At 55.7% G+C, this 17,032-nt stretch overlaps 3 protein-coding genes across 3 annotated transcripts; 2 read left to right on the top strand and 1 right to left on the bottom strand.

The window, feature by feature from the left end:
* Positions 1–838: 838 nt before the first annotated feature.
* Positions 839–1,756, top strand: ZNF593 (zinc finger protein 593). Its single transcript, XM_047084279.1, has 3 exons — positions 839–1,109; positions 1,305–1,367; positions 1,462–1,756. Exons 1-3 carry the CDS (start codon positions 910–912, stop codon positions 1,601–1,603), a joined length of 405 nt encoding a protein of 134 aa, XP_046940235.1. The 5' UTR covers positions 839–909; the 3' UTR covers positions 1,604–1,756.
* A 265-nt stretch (positions 1,757–2,021) lies between these two features.
* Positions 2,022–2,537, bottom strand: ZNF593OS (ZNF593 opposite strand). Its single transcript, XM_047082376.1, has 2 exons — positions 2,493–2,537; positions 2,022–2,212 (listed from the first exon to the last, which is right to left on the bottom strand). Exons 1-2 carry the CDS (start codon positions 2,535–2,537, stop codon positions 2,069–2,071), a joined length of 189 nt encoding a protein of 62 aa, XP_046938332.1. The 3' UTR covers positions 2,022–2,068.
* A 4,157-nt stretch (positions 2,538–6,694) lies between these two features.
* On the top strand, positions 6,695–16,844 carry CNKSR1 (connector enhancer of kinase suppressor of Ras 1). Its single transcript, XM_047082375.1, has 21 exons — positions 6,695–6,920; positions 9,281–9,438; positions 9,545–9,726; positions 10,280–10,364; positions 10,780–10,821; positions 10,902–11,006; positions 11,543–11,602; positions 11,704–11,772; positions 12,072–12,173; positions 12,258–12,328; positions 12,408–12,481; positions 12,631–12,737; positions 12,815–12,845; positions 13,438–13,610; positions 14,507–14,580; positions 14,723–14,794; positions 15,224–15,297; positions 15,444–15,505; positions 15,588–15,687; positions 15,782–15,963; positions 16,221–16,844. The coding sequence occupies exons 1-21, from the start codon at positions 6,695–6,697 to the stop codon at positions 16,488–16,490; spliced, it is 2,319 nt and encodes a 772-aa protein (XP_046938331.1). The 3' UTR covers positions 16,491–16,844.
* The last annotated feature ends 188 nt before the right edge of the window (positions 16,845–17,032 follow it).

Below are 17,032 nucleotides of genomic sequence, written 5' to 3'. Positions count from 1 at the left end.
CTCCCTGTTTCCTGGCAACAGGTTCCAAAGAGCTGGAGCCCCTGAATTATTGCTGAGCTCCTCTGGTCAGCCAGGAAGGCACCAGGCTCCAATGAACGGAGAAAGGCTCTCTGGCCTTCTCCCCACTCTGAGCACAAAATACCTAGGCTGTTATCTCTGCCTTTGCTGCCAGCCCACACCAGGGAGTCCAGGGCTCAGAGAAAGGGGGCAAAGATGAGAGGTGCTTCTGCCAGCCCTTCCACTTCTTGTGAGAGTTGCTGACCCCGTGCAGTCTGAGGAGATGCCTGAGCAGAACCCTCCTTGCTCACGGATTTGACAGGGGGTGCACGAAGGACGGAGACCCAAGGGAATAACTGGGGAACGGTGAGAAGTGGTGAGCGCTTTGTCAGGAACTGGAGGTATCTCAGGAGTCCCTGTGGGGGCCAGATCCCAAACTTACTCACTCGCACTCATTAATTCATTTATTCACATCACAGACATTTTTCAGTGCCTCCCAGAGATGCTCAAGGCATATTTCCTCCCCCCGCTGACCGTGGAGTCTAAGATCTGGGAATAAGCATGGGGTGGGGTGATAGTGCCAAGGGATGGAGTAGAGACAGGTCGGGCCAGAAGGGACCGGAGGTCAGGGGGCGGAATCCCCCGGGGGCCCGCACCACCCAGCCGCTCCCCGGCCAAAGCCTCGCCCTGGGCGGAAGCCGCAGCTTTGAGCCCCGCCCGGCGCTCCGTCTCTGACGTCGACCGCCGCCTGGGGGCGCTCAAGGAGCGGCCTGCGCGAGTGACGTCATCTGAGGCAGTCTGGACGAACCTGCTCCGCCCCCGGGCGTCCTTGACGTCATCCAGCAATCCGGAAGCGCCCGCACATGTGCCCCTGACCCGGCTCTGGGCCCCCTGGCCCCGCCGTCACTGGCCATGGGTCGCTCCCGTCGGACGGGTGCTCACCGAGCCCACTCCCTGGCCCGCCAGATGAAGGCGAAGCGGCGGCAGCCGGACCTGGACGAAATTCACCGCGAGCTGCGGCCCCAGGTTCCCGCACGGTCTCGTCCAGACCTGGGCTCCGAGCCCGACCCCGACCTGCCAGGGGGCGGCCTGCATCGCTGTCTGGCCTGCGCGTGAGTCCCGGCCGGGCCTGGCCTGGGGAGGAGAAGGGTACGCGGGACGGGACGGGGGCGTGAGGTCCGGGTCCCAGGACGCGCGGGTTCTGCTGACCTCCCATCACTTCAGGCTCAGAGCCCCGCGTCAGGGAGATAGGCATACCTGAGATCCATCACCTCACTCTCTTCCTTACCCACCTCCCATCCCTACAGGAGGTACTTCGTCGATTCCACCACCCTGAAGACCCACTTCCGATCCAAAGACCACAAGAAGAGGTATGAAGGAGTAAGGAGAGGACTGGTGGTCGGGTGCTGGGCAGACAGGGCTTGCATCTGGTCAGCTCCCAACTCTCTCTCTTCTTTCAACCAGGCTAAAGCAGCTGAGCGTGGAGCCCTACAGTCAGGAGGAGGCCGAAAGGGCAGCGGGTATGGGCTCTTATGTGCCCCCCCAGCGCCTGGCCGTGCCCACTGAAATATCCACTGAGGCCCCCGAGATGGACACATCTCCCTGACATGGCCTGAGGATGTAGGGCAGGGGAACTGCCCATGGACAGTGGTGCAAGGGCTAGGCTGGCAAAGACTGTGCCAACCTATTTTGGCCCTGGGTTTGGGGAGTGGACGGCCTCTTCTGGGTGCCCTCACCCCCAATAAAGGAACTGGATGAAGAGGACTTGTCTCTGACTCTCTAACCTCCAGGCCACTCCTCCAAACTCCTGCCCTGTAGGGGTTTCTCTGTTACTCTTGTTTACAGGGCCGAGGGTGTCCATTCCCCACCTGGTCCGGCTTTGGAACCTACAGCCTTGCTTTCCCTCAGGGGTCCTGGCATCTGAGCTGGAGCCCCAAGATGGAGCCCAGGTCAGTGAAGGGGAGAGGGAAGATCAGGGACTGACCCTCAGAAAAGAAGTGGGCTCCCGAGATTGCAGCCCCCACTGAGTCACCTCCCCCAGGACCCGGGCGTGAGGCTGCCTACTTTATCATCAGGCCTGTGGTGGCCGCCGCTGCCCCACCATCTTCCAGACAGCATAGCAGGAGCCACCCAGTCCAAGGACAGCCAGCAGTGTAGCCACTACCCCGGCCAGTGGACTCCGGGGCTCTGCTTTGAGCTCCCCAGCTATCTGCATCTGGAGGTACACAGAGGGTCCATCTGAGGGGTCAGTTGAGACTTCTGGGAAGGTGGGGGGGTGGGAAGGAGCTGAGAGGGTACAGCTGGGTGAAGGAGATATGGATGCCATTGCTGCCCCAGGGAGATTCCACCCCAATCCCTCTCGCTTCACTGCCCATCTGGGCCCTGGCCGCTCAGGCGGCAGGAAACGTGACAGCCTGGATGCTGGGGGTGTTAGCCCAGCTATGGTAGGGGAAAGAGGGGGTCCGTGGCTGAAGCCGTAGGTTAGAGGTACTTACCTGTAGCACCCGGAAGTAGCCAGGGGTCAGGCGTCGAAATCTCATGGTGGGTGCCACTAGTCTTCCTTGGCGGCCTGTGGGGTGGAAGCAGGAATGAGGATTAGTGGTGTTCATAATACCAAGGAGTGGAAATCAGGGCATAGAGGTGTCTGACCTCTCATATCCATGGGAGCCATACCTCAGAGGATGCTCACCAGCGTCTGCCCTCCCAGGTCTGGCAGGGGGCGGGGCAGCTGAACCTTTAAATCTGGTCCCTTCCCCCGCCTGCCCATCCTGCCAGCTTCAGGAGCAGCTGTCAAGAGAGATCAGCATCAGGCCTGAGCAGCACCTCCCCCACTCACCAGGGAGGCCAGGCTGGGTAGGGCAGGAAAGGCCTTGCCTGGCAGCGCTCAGGAGTCTTAGACCTGGACCAGGTACTGGGAGGGTCTCCCCAGCCTGGGTCCTGGCTCTATCCCTACTCCTCAGATGGTCGGATATCACGAGTCAGCCCTCAGCATAGGAGGGGCAGGGTGCCTTATTAGCCCTCCCTGGTCGCCCTGAACATTGGTGAGCCTTTTCACTTGGTTTCTGTTACATCAACGCCCATTACCTTGGTGGGGGGGAGGGCACATATCACTTCTTTCTGCAAGATGAAGTTCCCGCAGGGACTTTCCTATTCTTGGCTTGGGGACAATAATAAAAGGAGATTAGCATATACTGATTAAGAGAGCTGTCCATGGCATGTTAAAAAACAGCTGACTGTGCCAGGCAGTATTATAAGCACTTAACATGTATTAATTCATTTGGTATTGGTTATCTTACAATATGAACAACAACAACATGTTTTCAGAATAGTATACAGAGTACCTGCATATGCAGAGAATGGAAACTTTACAGTGGTCCCCACTTGGGCCTAGAATAGAGATATAATGACCTACTGCTAACCTTTGAATATTTTACAACAAAGATGCAGAAGGAACTTTTATAAACTCAGAAAACTACCTTTAAAATAGAAGCTACCTTGGGGCGCCTGGGTGGCTCAGTCGGTTAAGCCTCCGACTTCAGCTCAGGTCACGATCTCCCGGTCCGTGAGTTCGAGCCCCGCGTCGGGCTCTGGGCTGATGGCTCAGAGCCTGGAGCCTGCTTCCGATTCTGTGTCTCCCTCTCTCTCTCTGCCCCTCCCCCGTTCATGCTCTGTCTCTGTCTGTCTCAAAAATAAATAAACGTTAAAATAGAAGCTACCGTTTACTCTGCCCTTAGCTGCCTAGCCCTGCCAGGTGCTAGGAGCAGAAAATAAAGGCAAGGTTATGTGGGGCGCCTGGCTGCCTCGGTCGGAAGAGCATGCGACTCTTGATCTTGGGGTTGTGAGCTCAAGTCCCACGTCGGGTGTAGACATGACCTCTTAAATAAATAAATATTTTTTAAAAATAAAGGCAATGTTGTGGACGTCAGGCCCCCGATCCTTTTAGGGGTGCATGTGAGTGGTGAGTTCCTGTCTGTTTCTCCCCTACAGGACTGTGTGTTCAGGCTGGCTCAGGGTAGGTGTTTGATGAAATCAGGGTGGTGGAGACAGGTATGTGTTTACTGGGCTTCCCCAGAGCGCCGCAGGGAGGCTGTTGAAGGAAGAGGGCAAAACGGAGGAGTGATGAAAGGACACATGCAGCTCAGGGTATGAGGATGCATGAATGGGGCCAAGGACAAAGCCAGAGAGGGGAGGGCTGTGTTGCACAGTGGAGCCTGCTGGTTCACCAGCGAGGGAGTCAAGCCTGCAGGTACCTGCGAGGACCCTGAAAGATGCAGATAACAATCTGCATTCTTGTTTGATGCCACATGTAATGGTAGGAGGGAGCCAGGGGAGCGGGCCAAGTTCCAGAGAACTCAATTTGTATGTGAAATTATTAAATGATGGCAACTAACACACCCATTATATGGGCCATCCGTAGGCCAAGTGCAGAATTTGGATTTGGGGGCAAGATCATATCAGGCTTTGAAGGCTGGGTACTGGGGCACTGGTAGGGATTCCAAAGTGACACAGTCAGAGGGCCAGGCCCTGGGAAGCCTTCCCAGGCCCCTCTCCATAGAACTAAAGCAATAATAATAGCTCAGATCCATCCCATTTGACAGATTTCAAAACACTTCAAGGAAATCTTCACAGCACTAAGGTCTAAGTGTCTCTGTTTTAGACAGGAAGGAACAGTTCAGAGAGGTGTTGAAATTGGGCACAGTCACACAGCAAATGGAAGTGATTCTGTCTGATTCCAAAGTCCTGGGAGTCTCCTGGCCTGGGATGGTGGTGGTGGTGGTGATAGCTACAAATCGTATGTCACAGATTGTTGTTCTAAGAGAAAAGCTCTTAACTGGGATTCAGAATACAGAGGGCCGATAAACTTGGATGGGAAAAAAAGTGATATATTTTCACTAAACTGTAACCAAAATTTGCCACTTCCTTCTATATGGATTGAAGTATTAGCAGTATCTGTGGCTTTGTCACCAATTGAAATCACAGATTTTTAAAAAAATTTATTTATTTAAAAAAAAAATTTTTTTTTTTAACGTTTATTTATTTTTGAGACAGAGAGAGACAGAGCATGAATGGGGGAAGGTCAGAGAGAGGGAGACACAGAATCTGAAACAGGCTCCAGGCTCTGAGCTGTCAGCACAGAGCCCGACGCGGGGCTTGAACTCACGGACCGCGAGATCATGACCTGAGCCGAAGTCGGCCGCTTAACCGACTGAGCCACCCAGGCGCCCCCCCAAAAAATTTTTTAATATTTATTTATTTTTTTAATGTTTATTTTTGAGAGAGGGAGGGGCAGAGAGAGAGGGAGACACAGAATCCAAAGCAGGCTCCAGGCCCTGAGCTGTCAGCACAGAGCCCGATGTGGGGCTTGAACTCATGAGCCATAAGGTCATGACCTGAGCCAAAGTCAGACGCTCAGCTGACTGAGCCACCCAGGCGCCTCTAAATCACAGATTTTTTTCATTCAAATTATAGTTATTGCAAGTGTCTCAACATTATATATGCTCATAACTGTTTCAGAATTGTGTTAGTTATTAGCCCACCATTAAGTCACACTCCTTCAGACACTCCTGCGACATAGCTGCCATTGATTGGGCACCTCTGAGCCCAGTAGAAGGTCAGTGACCAAATGGTAAATCCACTTGTTCTCACACCAGTAACCCAGGCTTCTCCATTATTCTTCTGATTCCTTATATTTAGTGGTTAACTGATAAATACATGTGAAAAGGTGAGTCAAAGACCACCCCACAGTTTAGCTGATATCATTAGAAAAGGAAAATTTAGGGGCACCTGGGTCGCTCAATCAGTTGAGTGTCCAACTTCGACTCAGGACATGAATTCATGGTTCGTGAGTTAGAGCCCCACAGCAGGCTTGCTGCTGTCAGCAGAGAGCTTGTTTTGGATCCTTTGTCCCCCCTCTCTCTGCCCCTCCCTCCCTCTCTCTCTCAAAAATAAAAATAAGCATGAAAGAAAAGGAAAATTTAACTTTAACTTCCAGTCTTGTTATTTCATGCTAATAAACCCATTACTATATCATGAATGTTGGGGGGGGCGGTTAAGATTTTATTTTTTCAAGTAATTTCTACACCCAACAAGGGACTCAAACTCACAGCCTGGAGATCAAGAGTTGCATGTTTTACCGACTGAGCCAGCCGGGCGCCCCAATCATAAATTTGTGTCTTTAAGTATATTTTGGTTATAATTCTCTTCCTTGTAATCTCCAGCATTTTTTAATGCTTCCAAAAGCACTATTCTGAGAAAGGGTCCATAGCCAAAAGCGTCTGTGTGCAGAAACGGGGGGTGCTAAAAATCCCTGTTCGAGAAATTTGAGAGCTAATAACGCAGGTACTCTGCACCGCAACCCATTTAACAGAGAAACTGACATGGTAGATAGGGGCACATAGCTAACTAGCCGCACAGCTGGCATTTGCAGCCAGAGCTCTGGCTCTCGAAGTTGTGTACTTTGCTGCTGAGCTCCTGCTCACCTTTATGCGGTTTTGTGTTTGTTTGGTTTTGTTTTGTTTTGTTTTGTTCCTGCGGAACCTAAAGGACAATCCAGCTTGGGGCGGGATCCCAGGCGCGCTCTAAAGTCGCCTGAGTCACCAGTGACACCGCCTCCGGGTCCGGCGGCCCCGCTGCCTAAGGACGCCTGAAGGGCGGGGCAGGAGGCGGACAGGCCGGGGGGGGGGGGGGGGGGGGGCCAATGGCTGTTGCCGCGCCTCACCTGGCCGTCCACGTGGGCCCAGGTAAGCTGGTGGCTCCGCCCAGAGCCCCGCCCCGGCCGGCCCCCGCCTCTCCCCAGGCCAGACTCCGGGAGCGGAAATTCCTGCGCGGGCGGGACCGGGCGGGAGCGGATCCCAGCGGGCCGGTCTCGGCCATGGAGCCAGTGGCGACCTGGACCCCCGCGAAGGTGGCAGCTTGGCTGAGAGGTGGGTGGGGCCTGGGCAGAGTTGGGCTTGAGGGGCCCGGGGACGGGGAGAGGAAAGGGGAAAAGGACATTCCAGGTCTGTCGGTTAGTCAACAATTTTTTATAGAGTGTCTGCCTTTTACCCACCCGGGACTGTGCTAGGCAGGATAGGCGAGATGACCCCGGGGGTTCCGAGAACTCAGAAGGGGGTCACTCATCGCCCCAGCATCGCAAGGGGCTGCCAAGGTGGCCGTGGGGAGGCGGTGGTTGTGTAATGAAAACAGGGGGGTGGCCCACGCCCACTCAATCTCCTTCATCTCCCCTCCGCCCCAGGGCTCAGTGGGCTGTTATTAAACCCATTTTCCAGAAGCGGAAACTGACGCACTGAGCCAGGAAGTGACTTGCTCGGACTTTGGAATATGGCCGGCCCTCCTGTCCTTTCCCTTCTCACCTTGAGGCGCCCAGGGAGAGAAGCAGAAGCCCCAGTCACACTGAAGGGGTTGGCACAACCCCAGCCTGGGAGCCTCAGGGGAGGAGATGCTGGCCAGAGGCAGTGAGCCCCGGTGGGTGGGAAACGGGCCAGGAGTGCAGCTGGGAGAGGGGAGGGGAGTCCCCCTCCTGATGGGAGCAGAGTGCGCTGCTGGCAGGCTGCTGGCAGGCTCCGGGCCACCAGCCCCTAAAAAGCGGGATTCGGGGCTGGAGTCAGACTCCCAGGCTGGGTTCCAGGCCGCGCCCCTCCACTCACCAGCTCTGTGACCAGAGGTCTCAGTTTCTCTATCCACATGATGAGAAAGTCAACAATGATCTCATGAAGTAGACAAAACGAGACATTCATGGCAGGTGCCTCGTATGTGTGGCTCAATGTAGGAGCCTTTTGGGAGGAAGGCAGCACAACAGGGTCACTGTACGTGGCAAAGAGCTGCTCATGGAGTAACAGGTCCATGAACTCTTAGTCCAGTGTTCTTAATGTCACACAAGGGGATGAAGGAGAGCTGTCAGTGACACTCACATTCCCCAATGATGGAGCCTGACTTGGAATGGAAGGAATTCCTTCAAAGAGTGAGCAAGCTACTTAATCTCTATTTTTATCAATTTTCCCACCTATAAAATGGGGATAACAATAATCTTTAACTCCTATGTTCAGTGAGAACCGATTGTGTTAATATGTGTAAAGCCCTTAACATTTCGCTCAGCACATAATAAGCCTTCAATAGACGTTTTCCCTATTTTAGGCCCGCGTTGTGCCAGACATGGGCTGGAGTTAGAGATGAACAGTTAGTTATGGCCCAGAGCCTGAGGGGGTGACCAAGTGGGAGAGGTCGATGCTCCAGTGCAGGTGTTAGTGGAGGCACAGGGGCAGAGGGAGCAGGAGAGCCCTCCGACTTACCCTGGGAAGTCATGGAAGGCTTCCTGGAGGCAGTTGAATTAAAAAGGGGAGTGAGGGAGCTAGAACAGTCTGGGCAGAAGAAATAAGACATGCGAGGACCCTGAGGCAGAAGAGCATCTCAGGAGTTACACTACAGGGACTTAGTGCCCGGATCATACAGGACCTTGCAGACCAGGCTAAAGAGTCTGGTGATAATACTGTGGTGGCTGTTACTGTCTACCATGAACCTGGGAATAGGCCAAGTGTTTGACATATCTCAGTCATGTCACTTAATACCCACAGGATTAGAAGGTAGGTGCTTTTATTATTGCCATTTCACAGGTGAGGAAACTGAGGCATAGAGCAGTTAAGTTACTTGCTCATGTACTAGCCCTCAGGTCTCCCTGACTCCAAGGTCTTGTGCTCTTATCACCATCCCCATGGTTCTCAGACTTGAGTAAAGCACCTGGAGATTTGGTTAAAATGCAAAATGCTGGGCCTACTCGGAGTTCTGATTCAGGGGGTGGGGCTGAGAATTTGGGGTTTTTTTTTAAGTTCATTTATTTATTTTTGAGAGAAACAGGGACACTGCAGGTGGAGGAGGGGCAGAGAGAGAGGGGAAAGGGGATCCCAAGCAGGCTCCGCGCTGCCAGCGCCGAGCCCCATGCGGGGCTTGAATTCACAAACCGCAAGATCCTGACCTGAGCCAAAACCGAAAGTTGGACACTTAACCCACTGAGCCACCCAGGCGCCCCGAGAATTTGTGTATTTCTAACAAGTTCTCCAGTGAGGCTGTCACTGGAGGTGCTCTGGAGACCCTTTGAGAGCCATTATCCTCTACTCTTCTACTCAACTCAGTAGCTGAGGGCAACTCAGAGTTTCCCTCTGTGAAATGGGTCCCCAGATTGATGCTAGGAACAGATGGGAGGGAAAGGGGCTTTGTGGGGGTGAAAAAGTGGCCTGAAAGGCCCTGGCACTCCCGGCTCCCTCCATGCTGGCCCCTGTTCTCCCTCCAGGCCTCGATGACTCCCTGCAGGACTATTGCTTTGAGGACTGGGAGCTGCCTGGCAAGTACCTGCTCCAGCTCTGTCCCCAAAGCCTTGAGGCTCTGACCGTATGGCCTCTGGGCCACCAGGAGCTCATCCTGGAGGGGGTGGAACAGCTCCGGGCCTTGGTGAGTGAATGGTGGCCACACTGGCTGCAGCTTCCATCCACCTGGGGGGTTGCTGATGGGGGGGCTGGCCACTGTCAGGAGATAATCTGCCTTTACTCTGGCGCAGAGCTCTGGGCGACAGACAGAGAATCTGCAGAGCCTGACGGAGGGATTGCTGGAGGTGACCCAGGCCTTCCAGAGCTTAGTCGGAGGCCACCTGGAAGGCTGTGCTGAGCCCCCTGCTGATGTCCTTAGCGCGGCTGTGGAACTGGTGCATGAGGCCCGTGCCCTCCTCTTCTGGCTCAACAGGTACCTCGGGCTCCTCCCAGGACCCTGGTTGGGCTGACGGTGAAGGGACCCTTCTCATCCCTGGCCTCCTCCGGGGCGTGGGAGAGAACAGAGCTTGGCTCTTGTTCAGATATTGTGGAGCAGGGCAAAGAGGTTATTTGGTCAGTGCAGGGGCACCGGGATGCCTGGGTTCCCACTCAGTCATAGCACTGCATAGAGAGCTTCTCCAGTCTTCAATGCTGCTGCTTGTCCCACAGGTCCCAGTTCAAATGTCACCTCCTCTGGGAAGCCTTCCCTGTTGGGTGTTCTTAGAGCTCCAGACACCTCACAGCAGCTGAAGTGATATCATTATTGCTGTAATCATGTTCCTAGAACAGGGCTTGGGACATATCAGGCACTTGACAAATAAGTCTGGTGCTAAGCTCTTTAGATTTATCCATCATCTTCTTTGCCCCCATCAAAACCGTCAGAGTAAGCGTTATCTATCCCCAAATGAGTCGTTGGCTCTGAGCGGTTCCATGACTTGACCGGTCAGCACAGCCTCCTAACCACTGCTCCATACTTCCCCCGTCAGGTACCTCTTCTCTCGCTTAAACGACTTCTCGGCCTGTCAGAAGATTGGGGAGTTGTGCGCGGAGCTGGGCCAGGCCTTGCAGGAGGTAGAAGAACCAGGGGCCAGGCTTGGCCCAGTTTGTAGGGACCAAGTCAGGCTAGAGCTTTTTATAACCTGTGAATCAGCACAGGATCGGCTGTGGGGGTTGGGAAGAGGCAGAGGCAGGAAGAAGAGAGGCCTGGCCGCTGGGTAGGGGGCAATGGGGGCCTGGGGTCTCCTAGCTGGCAGGGGCAGCTCAGAAAGTTTGACTCTCAGGAGAGGGTGGGGTGGGGGAGGGCATGTATGGTGACTTCTGGGGCCTGGCATCAGGGGACAAGACCTTGGAGCCAAAGCTCTGAGGCCCCGTAGTTCTGGGAGGAGACCAGCATGCAGGACGCAGGGAGGGACTTTGGGGAAGCCCACCCTGTCCTCTGAGAAGGCAGTGCCCCCGACTCAGAGAAAACTGTCCTCTCTGCTTCCAGAACAGTCCGGCAGCTGAGAAGGAGAGCAAAGTCCTGAGCATTGTGAGTGTGGGGTTGAGTGGGGAGTAGGGGTGGCGGTGGGATGGGGGCTCAAGCTAGACATCCTGCTCCCCCTCCCCCAGTGCAGCCATGTGGTAGAGATCTGCCATGCCATCCTGAGCTGCAGCCCCCAGGAGCTTCTAGAGCAGACGGCTGTGCTGGAGCGCGTGCAGCTGGATGATCCTTTGGTGAGCACAGCCCCCTTGGATTTGGCTATAGCATCCCACAGAACCTGTACTGTTATGGCTGGAAGGCCTTTTCTGTACAGCTGTTAAAAAAGACCCAGAGAACTTTCCTGGGGACACACTGTCATTCAGCACTCTCTCCAGTCCTGAGGGGCTTTAGGTATGGTCTCAGGTGACACATTCCAGTCCTGGACACAGACCTGGCAGGTTAGGGGACTGGGGAAAGGACATGGACTTTTCTGCCTTAATCTTTGACTAGTTAGGAAAACAGGAGCCTCCAGCCCTGCCCTGTCCCTGCCCCATCCCTGCTTGTCCCTTCAGGAGGGCTGCTGAGAATCTCCTACTTCGTTAGTCAGGGGACCAGCTTCCCTCTGGCCCTTACTGGAGGAGGAGGCAGGGGCCCAGAGAGGAGTGGCAGGCCCTAGGTCACACAGCGAGGTGGGCAGTGCCAACCTGGGGCCAGCTCTCTCCCCCCTTCCCCCGACCCAGGAATCCCAGTTCCCTCATACTCTCAATGACTGCAGCCTCTGCTTTGGCAGGGTCTGGAAATCCACACCACCAGTAACTGCCTGCACTTCGTGTCCCGCGTGGCCACTCAGGTGAGAATCCCATGCTCTTCTCAGCTGCCGTCTTACCCTCCGGCTGAGCCGGCTTCAGGCCCATGGAAAGCACACCCTATGAGCCCCACCCCCCATACCAGGTCCCTGCGGACTCCCGGCTGCAGATCCTGCCTGGAGACGAGATTGTCCAGGTCAACGAGCAGGTGGTGGTGAGTGAGGAAGAGAGGCACACGGCGGGAGGTGAAGGGGCTACTGAGTAGAGCCCAGGGCTGGTGGGTGGGGAGGGTCCCTTGGGGAGACCAGGGCTGTGGGAGCTGCCTCCCGTGAAGTGAGCCAGCTCCCACAGGTCAGAGTGGCCTTGGCAGAGGCAAGGTATAGGGGCTGATGGAGGCCTCCTGGAGGAGGAGTGGCAGGAGGCCAAGGGCGAGGGCTGTTGGCTTACTCCAGAGCTTCCTGGCCAGCTCCATCATCCCAGAGTCCCTGTCCTTCCCCCTGCCCTGTCCCCCAGGTGGGCTGGCCCCATAAGAACGTGGTGAGGGAGCTGCTTCGAGAGCCAGCTGGGGTCAGCTTAGTGCTGAAGAAGGTCCCAGTACCAAAGACCCCCCCACAGGTAACTGTCCCTCAGCCCTGCCCACAGACTGCTTTCAGACCCCCATCGTCATCAGCTCTGTCACCATTTCTGGTTGTTCCCCAGACCCCTCCTCGGGCCCTGGGCTCCCCACAGCTGACGATCTCCTCGCTGGCTCTCACCCCACAGTCTCCCAGGTAATGGCTCTGCTGCGGGTGCAAGGGGAGGAGGGGGAGCCACGGGCTCACTCCTTTCATCTCCCGTTGCTCTCCCCAGGGCCCCACCCGAAGACGTCTTTGCCTTCGACCTGACTTCAAACCCAAGTCCTGGACCCAGCGCTGCCTGGACAGGTAGTTTCAAACTCCCACCAGGTGGTAGATGCCCCAGGCAAGGCATGTGGGATGCCTGGCTCTGATCCCCAGACTCCAACACCCTCACCCTACTGCCCAGCCTGGGGCTAGGCTCACGGGCCCTCCTCTCTCTCCTTCCTCCCTGACAGACTCTACCTCCCTTGACCCTGAATCCCTACCCATTTTCCCTGCACCCCCAGCCACACTCCCAGCAGGGGTAGCAATGACTCGGGAACCCCAGGAGCACCCTGACAAGGTAAGCTGAGGGCTCAGCGAGGAGGGGTGTGTGGCTCTGGCCCCAGATCCTTCTCTAACCCCTTATGGTCTTTTCAGAGTCCTGTCCCTCGTCAGAAGAAGTCAAAAGGTAAAAGATGTACCTGACTGGGTGGAGGTCCCCTGATATGAGCTCTTAGAAGTGTTTACAGTGCTTGGCAAGACCACCCCTCACATTTCACACACAGCTTCTCTTGAACAGCTGTTTCTGGGGTCAGACAGACCTGTGCTCCCAGCCTGGCCCTCTCACCTGCTCCGTGACTTTGGGCCAATGGCTTGTCCTCTGATTTTTCATCTCCTCGTCTCTAAAATGGGAAGGGTCGGGGGCACCTTGGTGGCTCGGTCGGTTGAGTGGCCGACTTCGGCTCAGGTCATGATCTCGTGGTTTGTGAGTTCGAGCCCCGCATTGGGCTCACTGCTGTCAGCGCACAGCCCGCCTCAGATCCTCTGTCCCTTCCCTCTCTGCCCCTCCCCCACTTGCACTCTCTCAAAAATAAATAAATACATAAATAAATAAAACAGGAAGAGTCAGCCCTACCTCAGGGAGACACCTGTAACATTTCAGGCGTAGAGTCTGGGTTCAGCAATACCACCGGGGAACGCTGGTGGGGGAGTGGGGAGCAGGTTTGGGGGTCCAGGATGCCTTGCGGGTCCCTGATCACCCAGGCCGTGCTGTGCTGCAGGTGTGGCAACGCGGCTGAGTCGCCGGCGGGTGTCATGCCGGGAGCTGGGCCAGCCAGACTGTGACGGCTGGCTCCTGCTGCGCAAGGTGGCTGGTGGCTTCATGGGTCCGCGCTGGCGCCGCTGCTGGTTCGTGCTCAAGAGACACACGCTCTACTGGTACCGCCAGCCCCAGGTGAGCGCCACCCCCCACCCCAACACAGGTCAGCAAGTGAGTCAGAGCCGTGGTTCTTGTCCTTATTCCACCATCCACTCCATCTGTGGTCACAGGCAGGCCGCAGACCCCCCTGCCCCCCGAGCCCTATCTGTAAAACGAGGATGCTTTTTGGAGAGAAATGAGTGAATATGTATGGAAAAGCAGTCTGGGAAAGGTATCGCGGGCAGTGCAGAAAGAATCACGTTTATTCTGCCCACCTCTCCTTCCTCTTCTGTTACTCTGTCTGTCCTAGTGATGGGCCATTTGTTCAACTGTTTATTCATTCAACAAACATTCAGGTGCCTACGGTGCACCCAGCTCTTAGCCGGCTACTAGGGACGCAGGGAAGTCTTGGGCAGTTCCTGCTCCTCTAGGCTGGTGGGGGGAGGATGTACACACACTCAAGGACAGTTCAGGGGACACAGGCCGTGATGAAGGAAAAGCCCAGGGATGGGGAGCAGCCCAGCAGAGGTAGACAGTCCAGCCTAAAGAGTGGAGAAGGCCCCCTGAGAAATCAACGCCTGGGGGTTAGTTGGATGGAAAGGAGAAAAAAACCAGGAACGGAGAGCAGCATTTGCAAAGCTCAGGGGTATGAAGCAGCTTTGTGTGTGTCTAATGACAGAACAAATGTATAAGCAGTCTTTTCTCTCTGGCTGTTTGCCTGGATATCTTTGGTTCCCCTTTGCTGTCTCAAAGGTGCCCCTTGGTCATAACCCTGCCCCCACCCCAAATTCCTGCCCTGAGCTCTAGGCAAGGGGAGATTTGTGGTTGGAGAGCCCAGAACACGCCCTCTCCCCTCCCCCGCTCCAAGAACCTGACTGGGCCTCGAGGGTGTTGGGCCTTCGAGCTGACCCTCACGCTATGATCCCCCCCAGGATGAGAAGGCTGAGGGCCTCATCAATGTTTCCAACTACAGTCTGGAAAGTGGACAGGATCAGAAGAAAAAGTAGTTAAGTCCTGGACTGTGATAAGCTGGGGGGGTCGGGCAAGAAAGGGAGGGCGGGGAAGCGGGGGCAGCAGGTAGCTGGGATTCCCAGTCCAGTTCTGGATGGGCACAGCCAGGCTGACCCAGGCCCTGTGCTCCCTGGCAGTGTGTTCCAGCTCACCCATGACGTGTACAAACCCTTCATTTTTGCTGCTGATACCCTGGAGGATCTGAGCATGTGAGTGCCACCCCCCTGACCTCCCAGCTTCCACATGAGTGCTTGGGTGCTTGGAAACCTGGATTCAAATCCCAGCTCTCAGATAGGAGCTAGTCAAGGCATTCACTTCTCTGAGCCTCAGTTTCATCATCTATAAAATGGGTTAATAAAAGTTCCTGCGTGGCTGGACTGGGTGACTGCGTGGCTCAGTTGGCTAAGTGTCTGCCTTTTGATCTCAGCTCAGGTCTTGATCTCAGGATCGTGAGTTCAAGCCCCGTGTTGGGCTCCACACTGGGCATGGAGCCTGCTTAAAATAAAATAAAATAAAATGAAACAAAGGGTTCCTACCTCTCAGAAGTGCTCTGGAGATTAAATCAGAAGACGATATAGGTGAAAAACCCAGACATATAGTAAATGGCAGCTCCCTGAGACCCATTTGCCCCTCCACAGGTGGGTGCGCCATCTCATCACCTGCATTTCCAAGTACCAGTCTCCAGGCCGGGCCTCCCTGCCCCGCGAGGAAGGTGGGTGTCTCACCAGGTCTCAGCTGAGCCTCTGTCTTTCCTGGAATGGGGGCTGGGAACTCTAATGCTCTAGCCCACTCCCTGGCCTCCCGAAACCCTGTGATGCTGAGTGGGCTCCCCAACTGCTCCTGTCCCCCCACCCCCAGACTGCTACAGTGAGACAGAAGCAGAAGATCCTGACGATGAGGCTGGGTCCCGCTCGGGCTCGGTGAGTAGGAGACTGGTAGGGGGCAAATGGCAGACCATGGGGGTCGGAATGCCACCCTTCTCTCCTTCTACCCTGCCCACAGCCCAGCCAAGCCCGAGCTTGGAGTCCACTCCATGGAGACACATTACCTGCAGCCACCCCCATGCAGGGTGGCCCACGGACTTCCTTTGGCCCACCAACAGGTGCTGTGCTGGGGCTGGGAACTGGGATGGATGGTGGGGTGGGGGTGGTGGGGGCTGGGATGGGCACATCCTCATCTGCTCCCCCCTCCCACAGACAACAGTGAAGGGGCACTGGAAGGAATGGTGTGGGGGCTGAGGCAGGGTGGCGTGTCCCTCCTGGGCCAGCCCCAGCCTCTCACTCATGAACAATGGCGGAGCTCTTTTATGCGGCGCAACCGAGACCCCCAGCTCAATGAACGAGTGCACCGTGTGCGCGCGCTACAGAGCACACTCAAGGTCAGCTGGAGGGCACTGGGCGTGGTGAAGGACTGGGCTCTGGGCTTTCGGCTCTGGTTCCTGGCCTTGAGCTCTGGGCTCAGCTGTGGGCTGGGCCAAGTTCTAGGTTCCCGGAGCCAGACTCTGAATTTAAGGATCAGTGCTAGACCGGGCCAGGTGCTGGGTTCTAAGCACCAGACTCCAGAGTTAGCTCTGGGCTTGGGCTCTGCCCTTCTCCCTGGGTGATCATGACCCCTTAGCCCCCACCCTCTTCACAGGCAAAGCTGCAGGAGCTGCAGGCCTTGGAGGAAGTGCTAGGCGACCCTGAGCTGACTGGAGAGAAGTTCCGGCGGTGGAAGGAGCGGAACCAGGAGCTCTACTCAGAGAGCCTGGGAGCCTGGGGCTTGGTGCAGGCTGAAGGCCACTCCCAAGTCCTGATCTCTGACTCCAGAGAACAGTCTTCCCACCCCCTGCCCTCTGAACCCGAGGAACAGTCCCATCTCTGCCCCCTGACCCCAGAGAGCAACCGCAGACCTCCTGACCTCTGACCCTGGCTAGTACCCTGGCTCCTGACCTGTGGCCTTGAGGACCACCTCAGCCTGCAGCCTCTGACATGCCCAGGACAGAGCATCCCCGGGTTCTATTCAAAGTTGAAGGTAGCGCTAGTCCATGTATCACCCCAAGGTGCCCCCCTTTGCCTCAGCGTCCACCATTTCTGTTCCTCTGTCCCTCAGAGTGGGCTAAGGTGAAGTGAGCTCTGTGCCATCCTCTCTTGCCAATTAAGGAGTGAGAAGCGGGGCTAAGGAATTCTCTCTCCCCCTCTGACCTACAGGGGCGTAAGACTGTGCACTTCTCCCTCCCCCAAGCCAGCCTGTGTAGGTGTTCATTTCACACAAGAGACACTTTCAACAGAATAAAATCAGTTTATCTAAAATGAACCCACATGTGCCTTTGACGTCCATATTAGAACCAGGAATCTGTCCCCAGAGGGGACAGGGCTGGAAAGATGTCAGAAGGGCACGAATGCTCTTGGTAACTAGTCTGCCATGCGTTCACACTGGCCTGGGCCCTATTCCCGGAGCTCCATGCC

Source organism: Lynx rufus, unplaced genomic scaffold (genome assembly GCF_022079265.1).
Source record: "Lynx rufus isolate CCGP_SWC_20201006 ecotype Redwood Valley unplaced genomic scaffold, mLynRuf1.p SCAF_2, whole genome shotgun sequence".
NCBI lineage: Eukaryota > Metazoa > Chordata > Mammalia > Carnivora > Felidae > Lynx > Lynx rufus.
Note: the sequence above shows the minus strand (reverse complement) of the source record. Positions and strands in the feature narration are given on the sequence as shown.

What these genes read in the sequence shown, in the direction of transcription:
- ZNF593 (XM_047084279.1), top strand. Translation starts at nt 910, where the DNA reads ATGGGTCGCTCCCGTCGGACGGGTGCTCACCGAGCCCACTCCCTGGCC. An exon ending in CATCGCTGTCTGGCCTGCGC is followed by an intron (nt 1,110 to 1,304) that starts GTGAGTCCCGGC and finishes CCATCCCTACAG; the next exon opens with GAGGTACTTCGTCGATTCCA. An exon ending in TCCAAAGACCACAAGAAGAG is followed by an intron (nt 1,368 to 1,461) that starts GTATGAAGGAGT and finishes TCTTTCAACCAG; the next exon opens with GCTAAAGCAGCTGAGCGTGG.
- ZNF593OS (XM_047082376.1), bottom strand. Translation starts at nt 2,537, where the DNA reads ATGAGATTTCGACGCCTGACCCCTGGCTACTTCCGGGTGCTACAG. An exon ending in GCTACTTCCGGGTGCTACAG is followed by an intron (nt 2,213 to 2,492) that starts GTAAGTACCTCT and finishes GTGTACCTCCAG; the next exon opens with ATGCAGATAGCTGGGGAGCT.
- CNKSR1 (XM_047082375.1), top strand. Translation starts at nt 6,695, where the DNA reads ATGGCTGTTGCCGCGCCTCACCTGGCCGTCCACGTGGGCCCAGGTAAG. An exon ending in ACCCAGCGCTGCCTGGACAG is followed by an intron (nt 12,482 to 12,630) that starts GTAGTTTCAAAC and finishes CCTCCCTGACAG; the next exon opens with ACTCTACCTCCCTTGACCCT. An exon ending in CCCAGGAGCACCCTGACAAG is followed by an intron (nt 12,738 to 12,814) that starts GTAAGCTGAGGG and finishes TGGTCTTTTCAG; the next exon opens with AGTCCTGTCCCTCGTCAGAA.